Source organism: Phallusia mammillata, chromosome 2, assembly GCF_965637545.1.
Source record: "Phallusia mammillata chromosome 2, kaPhaMamm4.hap1.1, whole genome shotgun sequence".
Lineage (NCBI taxonomy): Eukaryota > Metazoa > Chordata > Ascidiacea > Phlebobranchia > Ascidiidae > Phallusia > Phallusia mammillata.
This window is the reverse complement of record NC_137253.1, coordinates 18,643,772-18,659,933: the sequence shown is the minus strand read 5'-3', so window position 1 is coordinate 18,659,933 and position 16,162 is coordinate 18,643,772. Positions and strand designations below refer to the sequence as shown.

The 16,162-nt window shown below is 37.5% G+C and overlaps 2 protein-coding genes across 2 annotated transcripts in view; both read right to left on the bottom strand.

Annotated features, from left to right (window-relative positions):
* Positions 1 to 1,029, bottom strand: part of LOC145213102 (von Willebrand factor-like) — a 94,838-nt gene extending 93,809 nt beyond the window's left edge. Inside the window, exon 1 of the mRNA XM_080081340.1 lies at positions 804 to 1,029. Coding sequence (XP_079937466.1) covers positions 804 to 1,029 — 226 coding nt within the window. The remainder of the gene's footprint in view (positions 1 to 803) is intronic.
* Positions 1,030 to 3,850: 2,821 nt separating this feature from the next.
* On the bottom strand, positions 3,851 to 14,467 carry LOC145214876 (mucin-6-like). Its single transcript, XM_080083485.1, has 31 exons — positions 14,394 to 14,467; positions 14,310 to 14,329; positions 14,159 to 14,240; positions 13,758 to 13,882; positions 13,400 to 13,610; positions 13,242 to 13,330; positions 11,625 to 11,734; positions 11,322 to 11,560; positions 10,296 to 10,452; positions 10,027 to 10,136; positions 9,802 to 9,971; positions 9,406 to 9,627; positions 9,134 to 9,303; positions 8,951 to 9,066; positions 8,763 to 8,891; positions 8,503 to 8,686; positions 8,210 to 8,398; positions 7,997 to 8,146; positions 7,790 to 7,927; positions 7,451 to 7,672; positions 7,304 to 7,390; positions 7,131 to 7,242; positions 6,830 to 7,059; positions 6,668 to 6,768; positions 6,330 to 6,601; positions 5,847 to 6,265; positions 5,585 to 5,763; positions 5,313 to 5,488; positions 5,014 to 5,243; positions 4,653 to 4,856; positions 3,851 to 4,547 (listed from the first exon to the last, which is right to left on the bottom strand). The coding sequence occupies exons 1-31, from the start codon at positions 14,447 to 14,449 to the stop codon at positions 4,032 to 4,034; spliced, it is 5,415 nt and encodes a 1,804-aa protein (XP_079939611.1). The 5' UTR covers positions 14,450 to 14,467; the 3' UTR covers positions 3,851 to 4,031.
* Positions 14,468 to 16,162: the final 1,695 nt, after the last annotated feature.

Sequence of the window (16,162 nt, the reverse complement as noted above, 5' to 3'; positions counted from 1 at the left end):
AAATTGTACACCTTGAGCTGGTTTGTTTGGCAAAACATCAATCAATCCATCTCCATAAACCGGTTGGAAAGGTTTGTTAGGTACCACGCCAACATCATCGAAGAATGCAGGTTGTGATGGTTGCAATTTGCCTTCTTCAAAGATTTCCATTAATGGTGTTTGTTGTTTGGGCATAACCTCGCTGTAATCTTCAACAAAGTGCGGTCCGAACTTTTGGACTGGTTGTCCACCAACGACTGTGGGATAATATTGTCCAGAGGGTTTCATTGGCACTTCATCCACAAATTGTACACCTTGAGCTGGTTTGTTTGGCAAAACATCAATTACTCCATCTCCATAAACAGGTTGGAATGGTTTGTTAGGTACCACGCCAACATCATCGAAGAATGCAGGTTGTGATGGTTGCAATTTGCCTTCTTCAAAGATTTCAATCAATGGTGCTTGTTTTTCGGGCATAACCTCGCTGTAGTCTTCAACTAAGTGCGGTCCGAACTTTTGGACTGGTTGTCCACCAACGACTGTGGGATAATATTGTCCAGAGGGTTTCATTGGCACTTCATCCAAAAATTGTACACCTTGAGCTGGTTTGTTTGGCAAAACATCAATTACTCCATCTCCATAAACAGGTTGGAATGGTTTGTTAGGTACCACGCCAACATCATCGAAGAATGCAGGTTGCGATGGTTGCAATTTGCCGTCTTCAAAGAATTCAATCAATGGTGCTTGTTTTTCCGGCGTAACCTCGCTGTAGTCTTCAACAAAGTGCGGTCCGAACTTTTGGACTGGTTGTTCTACAACTCCACCATTATATTGTCCAGAGGGTTTCAATGGAACTGTATCCACGATTTGTATCTTTTGGGATGGTTTGTTTGGTGGAACTTCAATCACTCCATCTGCATAGTTTGGCAGATTAAACCATTCCTCTTGAGCAGTTTTTGCAGCAGGTTGTGGTTTGTTGTTTGCAATTTGTAAAAATTCACCAAAATCCTCGTTGGTTTGTCCACCGGGCAAAGCTTCGTGGTTGTCCATAAACTTTGTTGTTACATGCACACATTTTGCAACAGGACAACATGCTTCTGTATCGATTTCTAGTCTTATGCTGTTTTCTGGGCATGCTGGCTTTGCCAATTGAATACATTTCTTTTGATTGCACACACATTTATAAGTGGCGCAACAGCCTTCCTCCTTGCTGTTTTTTAAATCTTCATAATATTTGCAATTTGGTGCAATATTTTTGCACTGTGTGATATCACATATATCTGTAATGAAAAAAAGCGTCATTAATTAACTATTGATTGATTTTCGGTTGTCTTAATATAATAGGGTTGCCATACGTCAGGATTTTCCCTGACATATCAGGAATTGATTGTTTAAATCTGTGTCAGGGAGAAATGTTAACATGTATATAAAATGAATACACTGTTGCTGCCAGGCATAACGTATTAACAGAATTTTTAGCTCTTCCGGCAGTTTTTTTATTGTAATATGCCAACGCACTGCGTTATTTCTATCGCCTTTTTTGTGTGTGTTTCGCCGCCCTTTTCGCTTTATAGTAACTTGTGTTTGCAATGTATGTCATTACCCTGATGAAGGTGTTTCGTATGGGACATCGAAACGTTGGCATATTACAATAAAAAACTGCCGGAAGAGCTAAAAATTCTGTTAATGTATATAAAAGTCCGGAATTTACAAAAATATTTATTTTATTAAATGAACCTACCAACGGGGAAAGTTTTTAGTAGTTAGCTACAACCGCGTCTATACCGTGAAACGTAAAGAGGTAAACTGGCGGCGCGCAGGGTAACGCACAAGCAGTGTTGCCAGGTCAAATTGCGGAAAAGCGCAACTTTACCAGTCAAAAGTAGCCCAAAAGGAGCCCAATTTTACAAATACCTGAAATGCAATTGATTTTCACTACTTTCACCTATTTGTGTGATAATTATTTAGGTTTCTCCTTTTCAGATTTAATGATTGTTCATTTTAAAATTGAATTTGAACTGTTTCCAGTAACACTTTGGTGAACACTCTCTGTTTACCCACTTTTCATGCTGTTTTTTTATTAATTTTTCAATCTCCACTTTAAAACAAACATGTTTCGCATTAATAACAAAGTAAGATGACCTTTAAAACATAAAAGAAATTGTTTTGCCTAGAGACAATTCTTATGAAGTGGTAACAACGGAGCCGTTTATTGAATTTCTTTTGTTTGAAAAATGAACGTTGCATTGCGTGGGCTGAAAGCATTCTTTTGCTCAGCTGGATGTTAAATCTCCGACGCTCTGGGCAGTTTCATTAGTTCTTTTGTCAAAATTGAACTTACAAGGTTTTTGACGTCACAATAATAATGCAATCATTGCTCGTCATACGGTAGAAAATGCCATTCACAAACCCGCCCAAAAAGGCTCAACCCGCAACTCATGAAAAAAGACCGCAACTCGACGTCCAAAGTAGCCCAATTCGGCGACAAAAGCGCAATCTGGCAACACTGCGCACAAGGTCACTTTTTCGTTTGCAGAGTGTGTGTGCGCCCGTAACAACACCGTTTGTTACTAGTTGTCTACAAATACGCGTCAAATGCAGAAATAAAAATCCGAGTCTGAAGAAAACACAACTTGCAATGCAATGTGCAAACGTGGAAAGTTTCATTTGCTTTCACTGCTAACGAAAATGGTTTTACAAGTGCAACAGAAGCCTACGGAAAAGGGTAATTGACAAAGATCAGAGTATCGCAGTGTTGTCAAACTCGCGGCCCTCAAACACTCAACAACAATTGTAGTATTTTGTAAGATTTTTATCCAAAAAAAATATTTTTTTAACATTTCAAAGTAAAAGTTTGTAATTTAAAACAGTGTTTTTCAACCCTCGGGTGGCGACTCCTTTAAAATAATCTTTGACGAACTTTAAAAAAGTAAAAAGTAACTGTTTATCAGCAATAACATATAAAAACATCTATAAGCAAAAAAAGTCAAACCATTCGGTTTGAACTTATTTTTATGTTCCATCATGATCGTTACAATACAAAACAAACGCTTTATTACGTCACTATACAATTCATTCAATGAAAGTGACAACAGCACTTGGTGGGCAAACATACATCAAACGCTTGTATTAGGTAAAGCTTGCAGCGCCCTGTACCAAGATACTTTATGTATATAAACTGAAAGAAGTTCAGACCCTTTCTCTTTGCCCAAAGTTTATTGTAGAGATTATCAAAAGAACGTGAATTTTTTGAAAGGGATTCCTAAAATGGGTATCGTTATGAAAAAAGGTTGAAAACAATTGATTTCAACAGACATTTACAGAAATTGAATTTATAAATAAAAACTCATATGTTATAAATGAAAACAGTAGTAAAACCGTTCCTCTGACTAAAAATAAGCGTTAAGTTTGAGTGCACAAAAATAGGTTTAATTGACATAATTTCCAAACTGCAATGTGATGTGACCTTCGACACCCTTGGAGTTTCGTATCTTTCTGTGACTTTCGAATGTTCTAAATTTATTCCGTAATAGAAGTGTTTGGATCTCAAAAAATGTTAACGCAACTGAGATAAATTTGTCAGAGATTGTGTATCATCAAATATGGTAACCCTAGAAGATAATGTTTTTTCGCTCGTCCGCTCAGTGTTGGTTAAATTATTGAGTACGATACAGGTTCTTACACGTTTTTGAACAGACGCTCTGTTTGTTTTAGACTCGCATCAGCATTTAAAACAACCCCATGTTTACTAAGTAAAAAAGGTTGGTAATGTTTCTTGTTTAAAAATTCATACAACGCCCCTTTGATAAAAAAACACTATTTTACAAGCTAACTTATTTTTATTCACAGCGTCGAGTAACACTGCGCTGACTTTTGAAACAGCGAAAAAATATTTTACCCACAAGCTTTTGTTTGGATTTAACCTGTAGGCCTACTGCTGCTAAGTGATAATAACTAAATAGTTAATAGGTTGTATGTCGTCTAAATATATGCATAAAAAGCGTTCTTTATGTAAAAAATTACGAATGACGAATTATTTGCTCAAAAACACATTATTCGCAAAAAGGTTTCTCACCTTTTACACATCGATACGTTAAACAGCAACCATCATTAGCATCCTCCACAAGCTTATGACCAGTTGGACACGAAGGAGCTGATGAACATACACGTTCAGTGCACTGCACTTCATTGCGATCGCAACATGCACATGTTTGACATTTTGCCGCTCTCCAGCATTCTCCAAAATTTCTTTCTCTTCCTGATTGATCGACGCACATTGCTTCTTCATTTACAATTTCATAGGAAAAAGCTGGTGGTGGTACAATAGATTCAATAGGAAGTTCAACTCGATCTAATTTGAATTCATCCAGTGTTTGCGTTATAACCGGAACCGGCGAGACTAAATCTGTTTCCCCAATATGCAATGGAGAGTGAACTTTAGCCAAGAGCTGTTCAGATGTAAAAGGAAGATTCTCCGATATTTCATGCTTGATTTTGCTTTTTTCTTCTTGTTCTAATTTTAGCTCAATAAAGGTATCCGAATCTGTTGTAGATGAGACCGACATTTCCTGGAAGATAAAACAATAAAAAAGAATCGCAAAAAAACTTTTTTAAAAACATAACAAAATAAAACTTGACATTTAGACACATATAAAGTTAGTTTCAGCAAATACCGTTTCTTCTTTTTTTTCTGGGTATTTGATTGCCATAGCTGTGTAGCTGGGATATTCTGGTGTTTCCACATCAATAGGCATTTTTTCAGGAATCAGAATTTCTTCGCTTTCCGGCGTGCAGCCAACAAGGTGAGATTCTTCCAATGCATTGTTCCAGCAGTAGTAACGAATGCATGTAACACGACAATCCCAATTATCACCAGGCTTAAAACATGTACATTGATTTAAAACAGGCTGGACAAAAATTGTTCTGATACACAGTCTGTATAATACCTAACGTTGCTTACAAGCTCTGCACAGTTTTACAAGCTCTGTTTTTTAATTAAGACCAAAAATTAACCACAAACATAACACCACATACAGCTATAATATTTCCATTCGGAAGAAGACACGGGCAATCCTGGGGAGATATGCATGTATTTTCATCCCGGAGAACCTGCCCAGAAGAACATGCATTTACAGTCTGTCCACATGTTAAGCAGCATTCACTGCTTTTCCCGTGCACACATTCATATGTCGCTTTCCTCCAAGCATGACACAATGAACCACATTTATATCCACATTTGTTTTGCTTGTTCGTGGGACACAAGTCTGTAAATACAATTTTATTATAGGCTACTTTCTTTGTGATTAAAATTTTACAACCCAACGATTATTCACCTAACGCTTTTTCAATTTCTAGGTTGCACGTTTCTTGAGAAGGTTTTAACAAAAATGGATTGTACTTCTTTTTGTCTTTTCTTTCCCAGTATCGTATCGTACACGGCATAACAGGTGGTAAATAGTTTTCAGGACAAGGTAAACCGAGGCAGTGGATTGCATGATCCATGCAGTAACTAAAATAATTAAACATGTTTAAAATTATTTTTCATTACTTTTGAACTTTAATCTATTACTGGTGGAAGATTGAAATTTAATGTAGTTATCCTTACCAACTTTTACATTCGTCGGACAAAGAATAGATTTTATCTCCTTCTCCGTATAAAACTCCCTCATGTACAGTGCATACGCACTTTGATCTTTCGACGCAACACTTTTCCTCCCGATCGTATACTAACTTAGCTTTGCATGAACAACCCTCAACACAGGAGTCTTTGCACTCGCTTTCGATCTATAAAATTTTTGTATGGCGAAACTCAGTTTAATACTTCAGGCCAAATAGTTGAGTAGACTATCTAATATATATATATGTACCTTTGTTCTGCTGTTGTAGTTGTCACAAGTAATTGGACAAGCGGAAACACATGGATTGTAAATGCGATAACCGTCGCATTGAATAGGACACATATCTTGTGTTCTCCAGTAGGGGTGAGCTCCGTGCTTGTTACATTCTTGAGCATATGCAGCTATTGATGTACAGAAGCACTCACATTCCCCACCCGTGTTGCAAGCACAAGTGTCAAATATACATCTTTCATAGTATTGATCAGGATTAACATAACCATGACAATCTGCAAACTTTGTTTTAATAACGGAGCATCTAGCTTCAGCCCACGATCTGCGTCCTGGATTATTTTGGCAGCCATCGACATCTTCGACACTGACTGGATCTTTACACATTCCTACTTGCCAGGATTCTGCCATGACCAGTGGATCACCAACCTCCAATCCACCTTTACAATGCATGTTTATATAACATAACAACGCGATTGGTAAAAACTTGTCAATTGCACGTACCACTGGTTTTGAAATCATTTTTGGAGTTTTGATCGTAATTGCCACAAAGCCCCTCGACTTTTCCTGAATGTTCTCCTGTGACTTTAAGTGCAAGGTATGTACCCTTGTCCCATTGCAACGTGACACCTATGTTAGTATCTATAAAGACAAAAAGACCAGCAAATCTTGCAGTAAAAGCCGAGTTTCTTGATGTTTCAACGCGTTTTCCACGGACTAATGTTAAAACTTCTTCTTCCGCTGTTCCGACATTGACAATCATTGTTATAGATTTGCTATTAGGAAAAAGTAAGTGTCAAGTGAACTAAAAAACGTTTTTTTTTTTTCAGGTAACTACAGACCTGCACACGGTTCCATATGATCCACAAGGAACATTTGTGACAGAAATTCTAAAACTGTGCTCATTTTCTTCTGTGTTTTTGGCCAAAATATATTCGCAATCCTAAAGAAATGTAATCGACTGGTGTAAAACGCATGAATACCCTTTTTGTAGATAAACGCACCTGACCAAACTTGTAATAGTGGCCATCAAAGGTTGTAATATGCATCGCACCATATGCTCGGCATTCACCCTGACAAACGTTTTCTGTACAAGTCCAAACTCCGCCGGTACAATGACAAGTGTTACAATCCTTGCGCATTTCCTCTCCTTCTCGATAACTTCTTCCGCCGTACACACAAGGACATTGCTCTTTATTTACACATTGTCCTGTAGTTTCGTCGAGTACCATTCCTGTGTTTGAGACAAAAAGGCACTGACAAATCGAACCGAAAGTGATTTTGAACAAAGAAACGCAACCTAACCTTCAAGACATTGACACCCAGAGATACAATGCTCGGGTTTCACAGGTTCGTCTTGAGGAAGGTGCATGCTGAAACAAGATACCTGTTCTTTCCACTTGCATGTTACAAATTCCTAAAAAAATGTTTAGTAATGTGGTCGTTGTTTCTTAATCCACGTTATTACAATAACCTACCTCCGTATCAGAGCAATCTTCGGAAACAGGACAGTAGTTGTCGGTGCACTCCCATTTTCCTTTGTGGCATTCACAGACATTGCAGTCCTGGTAAGAGATGTTAACGCTTAATCACCACTGAAATCGTATTCGATACATTATACTCACCTTCATGTGAGATTCGGATGGTAAGTATTTTTGACCATCAAAAAAGCACGGACACTCCTCCACAACTGTACAAACACCTTCGTAACTAAGTACTTGACCTTCCGGGCAAGTGCACCCGGGAACGCATTCCTCGCTGCACGGGATTTCTTCATGAATTGCACCACATGAAGCTTCGCATGATTTGGCACACTCCGTCCACAACATTCCAGCGGAACAGAATTCCTTTGTTTTAAATGGTTAAAGTAGGTTTGCACTTTTTTAATTCGCTACGGTGCAGTATAAAATATAAAAATAACTTTTTTTATTGTGAAATAAAAACACTGGTGGCGTAATTCTTACTTCGCATCCTGTGTCAGACCGCCAGTCGAATACCACCCCTTGTTTGCTACACGACAATGTATAAGTGGAAAATACACTGCACGCCATTTCTCTTGTCGGTGAATTGCAAAAATCGTACATGCAGGCTTCGTAATATGGCTTAAAACATTATTGGTTCATAAGATTAATTGCACATAAGACAAACAACTTTATTTTGTGTAAATTTACTTGGAATTCTACTATGTCATGGCATTGAAGAAAAGGTGGACTTCTTAATTTTCCACACATCTCCCGTGCATACGGTTTGTTGATATTGTTAACTTTGCATGGATGTACCCTCATTGGGTCCCATCGAGGAGCACCAGGACAAACAGACGTCTAAAAGTTCAACCTAAAATTAATTTCTTGGTCTTTAATGTGCAACAAGCCTTTAAAACGTACCTGCCATAAACTAGAAAATTCATATATATCCTCGTGAGTAATTCCATCGGGAGCCCATTTGTCGTCATCCTGAATGGAATTAAAATTTCCGCAAAGTCCAGCAATCAATCCACACATGTTGCTTTTAGCTCGTATTTGGCAATGACTTCGTTTGTCCCACAAAACTGTCATACCATTCCAAATTGTAACCTGCGCAAATTAAAAACTATTAGTTACAAATTGCAAAAGTGCATTTTCTTTAACGCTTTAACATAGACCATACCAAAGAATGATTTTTGGTAATTGCTATTTACCTTTTGATATTCTGACGTCACATCTTCTACTGCAAACGAATCAGCAACATAGGGCAGTTTCATGCTTTTGTCTTTGTGTAACACTACACCGCCAGACAAAAGCTTAACTGTCACTCCGTTTACAGTAACGGCAAGATTTCTGGTGCACTGCTGCCATTCTTGTATACCACTAGCGGACGTTTTACTTCAAAAATATTTCAAAAAACTGTTCAGTTTTCAGAGCAAAAGGAATATTATTTCTACTGGGAACAGATACTTACACACATCTTTCGTTTTCAATAACAATTTCAAAAACGATGTCCTGTACTCCACTCGATCGGGCTAAGATGTAGGAGCAATCTTGGTCGACCCGCATATTATATTCCGCTCCGTCAAACGTATCGTAATGTCTGTGTGTTCAATATATTTATGTATATATTTATACATATTGATTAGTTTTACACGTTACCTGTCTCCATATGTGCGGCAAATGCCGTCGCATCTATTTTTAGTGCAAATCCATTTGCCACGAGCACAGACACATTGATTGCAGTCTCGTCTAATCTTACTTTTTGGTTTGTATGTCTGTGATTTTACATTTTTATGAGATTAATAGTCTTTACACAGCAAAATAAATACAAAGTTGACATACGCTTTTTCCAAATTGACATGGACACTCGGTTTTTCTTACACATTCGCCATCTTGTAGATACATGTTATCCGGACAGTGGCACCCATCTATACAATGACGGTCTTCACAATTATATTCACGGCCGGAGCAAGTCTTAGGACAAGATGATCCACAGTGGTCAAATACCATGCCTGCGAATTAGAAAATGTAAGATTACTAATACAACACAACTAGTTCTTATAATGATATGTGATTCCATACGTTACAAGACTAAACACAATTGAGATTATTACCCAAAGGACACATTTCCATGCAAAGCCCATCATTTCGCCACTCAACATGAACACCACGACGAGAGCATTCACGAAAATAGGCGGCCATTGAGGAACACACAGAGTTGGGATGTGCACTAAAGAAACAAACATCTTCTTTGCAAGACTCAAAATACGCCAGTGGATCTACAACATCGCGGCACTTTGATTCCATGATTAGTCCACACATCTCCAAGGCCTTGCCTGTACAGTAGAGAATAAGTTTTACAATGAAAAAAAAGCACAAAGTATGTTTGCTGGCAAAGGGTGCGTATAACATCAGAAAAACTCGATGCCCAAGGAACTACCCCAGATATTAGAAAGCACACATAAACAAACTTCACTTCGTCATAGGCAAACCATACTGTGATACAACACCTGTCAACAATCGTTGTTCCAATTGTACTCCGTCGCCCCAGGTGCAAAACGGTTGACTACCAGCTTCAGAGCAGGTGGAAATAGCTTTCCAACTATTTGCAAACGCAGCAATATCTTTTACTACTCTAGATTCGTCGGCCACGATAATTGTAAGATCATCTGAGCAATCCCTGTAAAACACATATTAATGTCAAACTGTCTAACGGTGCAGTTCGTACAACTGACCTGTTAAAGGTGCCACATAGACCGGCTGTTTTTCCAAATAGTTGTTCGTCGACATGGACCCAAATTTGTTCCTTTCCATCCCATTTCACATACAGTGTATTGGTATTGTCCTACAAACAAATTTATAGTAAGTGTTTTTCCCACGAGTTTTCATAACTTACATGTAGTTGATAGCACTGCCTTTAAAGCCAATATATCTAAAATAATTTATAGATCTATTTCTGTTGGAAATTTAAAAAAATATGTTAACAAATGTGAGATTTTTCTACCTTGACCACTATGTACCCCCCAATCCGTTCCACTGAGAGTCCATAAATGTATTCAGGTAGGTTGAGTTTAGTAACGCCACCAAACGCAGAAGGTTCACTGGTCACAGGATCAGTTTCTAGACGCAAGACGTCTTCGCCGTAAACGATCAGCACGCTTCTAAAATAAAGCGTCCGTGCGATGTTAAAATTAAAAAAAAGATTAATCTGAGCAAAACAATTCTACAATTTAACTCATATAGTAACTTTTTACATTAGCGCATCGTGATCGTTGGTCTGCATAGACGCTTCAGGCCGATTCCAGTGGTGAATTAATGTTTATCTTTACTGATACGGTCAATACGGCGATCCTTTACTACGAAGCTGACATGTGCAGCATACGAGGCAGTCCACAGTGCTTGTGATTCGACTTTCGACGGGTTCACTGGTAGGGCGCGAGTCCCGGAAACACTTCCGTCGTTGGTTCGAATCCCGTCGCAGTTTCTAGCCTACGCCTTGCCATGTGGTGGTAAATGCTTGGTGATTCAGTACAACGATTTTAATGGGCCTGGCGGACTGAGAATAATTCGCATAAAATTTATATTTATAAACTTTAAACAAGTTGACTGGGATGTTGATCTGATGCACACATTCAAATACCTTGCAACAGTTTCTCGTTTTAAAACTTAACCCCTATTACATGTCACGAAAAAAGGTTAACGTCATACTTCTCTCTAACGTATATACTATGAATTCCACAAGCGAAATATCTGGGATAAACACCTAAGCCCGAAATAAAACTAAACAAGCCTTCCTACCTTTACCTGTCAGCTAAACCTGTCTGTTTTAGGAAAAGCCCCCAATTTTAAGCAGTTTTTATTAGTTCTCCCTTGCATACTTTTTTCAGGCTATTTAATTGGAGCAGACAAGATAACACGCTTATCTAGTGGTAGTCACATGTCAAGGTGGCAAGGGGCCTAAAACTTTAAAAAAATAATTCGTTCGTCAACTCTTTAAAACTATTCAGAAATATATGTATACAAGTCGTACCTTTTGCATCCTGTTTCAGATCCATCACAGTCATCGTCGTTAACAACGTGAACAGCAAATGTATCATCAACAATATCTTTTGCAAGCACGTATGTACATCTTCCGCGAAATCTGTACATTGTGCCATCGAAGGTACGATAATGATGCTGACCCCACGTAAAGCAGGTGCCCGTCTGGTCAGCTGGTGCTTTGACGTTAGTGTAAATGCCAGTAAAATGTCCGACGCCCAGTGGATTGACCTGTGTTATTTATACATAAATAAAGCAAAAATAGAGTTTTCGTCATTTTGTACATGTTACATACAGCATCTGCTTTTTCCACACAGGCTGGAGCATTATCCCCAGGTAACCACTTTCCATTTTCGTCACAACGATAGTAGCCAGATGATGGTATATTGACGGAAAATTCAAATCCTGGCAAAAAAACATGTAGGTCCGTTTTTCATATTATTATAAAAAAATCTTCCTAACACTATACGCACTTTTTTAACACTAAAAACAAGTGTGCGCCACTATTAACTCTTAAACAAGTTTACATTTTGACGAAACAATGCGAGGTTAGTTTTAGGTTTTGCGATTTGGCAGTATGCATCTCGTTGCCAGTATGTCTGAAGCGAAAAGCCGTAAGTCGATATGTCTTTTCACTATTTGAAATGGACAGAATCACAAAGCAAGTAGAGATATAGTAACTATATAGTTGCCATTCCGTTCTGTTTATAAGATTTGTCTCTATTTTGCGAAACAACATATTCGGTTAGTGATTTTAGATTATTGGAAAACTACAAATAGTTTCAAAAAATCGTTTGTTTTGTTGTTTAGTGAAATCTTGTTTCATTATTGAACAGCGGATTAGACGTGACTTTTTTGATTTAGCAAGAAAGAAAAAAAGAAGGCAAACAAAAGATTTGGCAAAATTGTGGAAAAGTGGAAAAACGACAATAAACGAAAAATATCATGTACATTTTGAAAATGTTATTGCTATTATTGCACATGTGCAATTCATTAAGAGCATAAAGTTTTCTTGCCAAATTTTTCTGCAGGGCTACTTAGTTAGGGTATCCTCCAGCGACTTTTGAGACATGGCTACCCGGAATTTTCCCCAACAGGTTCTCTTCTCGTGACACGTAAAAGATAAACAAAAGTTCATTGTAGGTTTGCTTTATTGGTAATTGATAGTACAGAAATACTAACATGACATGCATGCAAAAGTGTTTGTGTAACCTTAAAGTCTTGGTGTCTTTTCGAGTTTTATACTTAGAGATTAATTATTGCAATTTGTTAGCCTACAGATGCGATTAAACGGAGAGTTTTGGCAGCCGAAATAGGTAACGTCCATAACAAAACCAACAGGTAAAGAAACGGTGGCGAATCATAAGTTAACCAAAGGTTCCTAAATGGGTCCTTGTGCTCCGGCGCACGCTACGAGTGACGGCCCGATTGTGGAGGGCGCAGTTGTTTTTTTGGCAATTTTGCTTTTTGAGCATTTTTAATATTCTAGCAAACATGTACAAAATATTTTTTTGGTCGCAATCGAAAAAAACACGGCATGTAGCGAATTTTTTTCAGACCTTGAATAAGCCCGAAAATTTACAGAATGCTTTCGTCTTTGTTTATTAAATAAGTTATTAATTTTTTGGTTAGCGTCAAAACTATTGTGTGTGATGTTCGCACTGAAATAAATCGCTCATATCTTCATTGTTATCAAAATGACAAGTACAAAGTAGTTTCGCACCCTATTTGTTTCACACGCTTATTTCCAATAGATGCAAACCGCTCACTTTACATAAAAATATACAGATATCGGCATGCAAAACATCTACTGTATCACTGTTATTCGTGGACCGCATGCTTAGTAAATTACTTTGCTTTTCCATGTTAATATCTTTGTAATGGTTAAGTTCAAAAAGTGCATTGCACAAACCTTTGGGACAAGTGGGATAACATCTCTGCTCTTCGTTTGTCACGTTGCAAGCTACAAATCCGTTTACTGGTGGAGATAGTTCCTTACATCTGTACAACAAACATTAGAAAATTGAATAAATCAGAATTTGTTTACCAACAATCTTAGAAAATTTTTACTTTTTTGAACCCCTAATGCAAGCTGGAAAACGATTGTTTTCCTTAAACGCAGGTGACCATTTGCCAGTCTCTAGGTTACACGCGTAAAGGTGAGTGTGGCTTGCTCGGTACTCTGTAGCACAAGTAATGTCGCAAATCCGAAGATTTCCGGCAACTGTGCAGTCGGGATTTCCAACAGAGTTTTGCGGCTTCATAGCTTCACACTTCGCCTCTGAAAAAAGGTGAAAGTTTTAGCTCCAATGCCTGCAAGTAACACCACGAAAAGTCTATATAGGCCTACGTCCCTTTAGTTATTTTTTTTTTTAAAACACACATTCAATTTCAAATCAATTTTAAAACACTTTGGTTTGGTACGAACCTACACATGAAGGAAATTCTGTCACAGACCAGTCTCCTTCGTCAGTTTGACAAAGTGATTCTATAGTCTCACCGGGATCCATCCCCTCGAATTTGTACCCAGATTGACACGAAACTGTGCAAACCCTGACAAAACAAACAAAATCAGATAAGATATATCTGCTATGAAACAACTACTATAATTTTTTTATTTATTTTAGTTTTGTTAACAATTAAGTGACAAAAAAGATTATTCTTCAGCGGAACAAAAAATCGGGTGACCTGATGTCGTATGGCACCAAAGGTTGTCGAAAAGTACGAATAAACAAATTAAACAAAAATCGTAAGATATTTGTTTAATTGCAATTGCAATTTTTTTTAGCGACACTCGCGTAAAGTATCTTCCCTGTTGCCTAAACTTACATTATGTTGCCGTTAGTTTCATAATCAACTTCTCCAAATTCAGGGCAGATCAGGTTTTTACATTGACCGAGATCAAAAACATCTGTAAAAATATCTTGCGTAGCTCATACATGTTTTAGGTAGTGGCCTTTAAAGTTAAAAAAATACCTACCTGGTACAAAGCCATTGATGCTGTAAAAAAAAACATGGTTTATTTGAAAACGCAAAGTAAAACTTTAGGAATTATAATTCTTACCTGTTGGGGGCAGCAGTCAAGGCAAATAAACAGAGCAAAAAGGCTCCGAAAGGCATACGTAGTGTCTTACAATAAGCTATGTTCCGTATCTCAATCAACTCAACGTGATTACGTTGGCGCGCTCTTGCGCCTGTATGCTGCAAGCTGCATTTCAAGTTTCTTATGTAGTTTGTTGAAATCCGGCTTGGGTTGCTGGATGACGTTGGCTTTTTTGCTGTAAGTGTCAAACGATTCCTGGATCCGGGATCTATATTTGTACGCATCCGGTAAAAACGACACTTGAAACTTTCACTCATACCAAAAACACTCAATAGTCTTTCGCTTTGCAGTACTCAACTGTATCTCTGAGTGCTATCGTCGCTTCCGAACACAGCTGATATCACAATATCTAGTCAAATGCGCTTGTCTGTTACGGATTTGAGTGTCTTTGAAAGACAGAGTTTTCAAGTTTTGGCAGCAGATGACTGTCAAGAGTAACGTGTTTTCGAAAGTCACACGGATGTTAGAGAGTTTGAAAAGCAAATCCTTATCTGACAATTGTGCACACTGCGTGGCATCCACTTGGTGCAAATAAATCAAAAATCAAAGTAACGTTTTTTAGTCGTCACAGTTGCAATACCGTTTCAAAGTCATTCGATACGCGAATATCATCAAACCTGTTGGTGCACAAACGTCCTATAGCACGGTCCAAAACGAAAAAAAAATTGAAAACAAAATTTTTGTTTCGGAATTTCGTTTCGAATTTTTTTGATTTGCGCATGGTGACGCTAGAGGACGGTGGAGTGTTGCATTATTGTTTGTACTGACTGGGCTCTAATTATACGATCGTAAATCATTTTTATTAGATAAAAAGTTACTTTTCATTATCATTGCCAATCATTCACCGTTAAAGGAATTTATAAACAGAAGTTAAGATTTCAAAATTAAATTTCGTTTCGAATAACGTTTGCAAAACGAAATTTTGTTTTCATGTTGGGTTTAAAAACGGAAATACAAGTTAGTTTGGGTTCCACCGAGAAATTAGTTAAATTTTGCAATATTAGTGGAAACAAATGAAATTGTAACATAATTATCTGGCAATTACGATATTCTAGAGTTGTTTAGCGCGACTCTAAAGTATGATGATTTTATTTGTGAAGAAAACAGATCTGTTCAGTGATAACATTCTCACCACACGTTAAGTTAGAGAAACATGAAGGGGTTTCACATTAAAGTAAAGCAAAAACGAGACTGTTTGTCGAGATAAAGTGAATCTTCCACTATTTACGCCAAAAGATGATAAAATATCTTGTTTACAAACAAATTTGACCGTGTGTCGAAAAAACAAATTAGAAAGGAAGAATTTGGTTTCAAAATAAAATTTCGTTTCGAATAAAGTTTTCAAAACGATATTTTGTTTTCGTGTTAGGTTGGAAAACGGAAAACGCGTTGGTTTTGCTTACACCAATAAATTAGTTGAATATTACGACACTTGTGGGAATAAATGAAACTGTGATGCAATTTTGTTCCAAATTATGTATACTCAAGTTGTTTGATGCAACTGTAAAGTGTAATGATGTTTTATGTGTAGAAAACAGTTCATTTCAACTATGGAATTCTCACTTTCACAGGACAATTAAAAAAATTTGTCAATGTTTCTTTTTGAAAAAATCTTGGTTATAACCTGCAAAAACGAACAAGTTCAATATCAAACGGTTTTCACGAGTCAACTTGGAATCGCAAACAGAAACAGCATGCAAAGTTTCAGTTTGTTCAGAGAAGAGATCCTG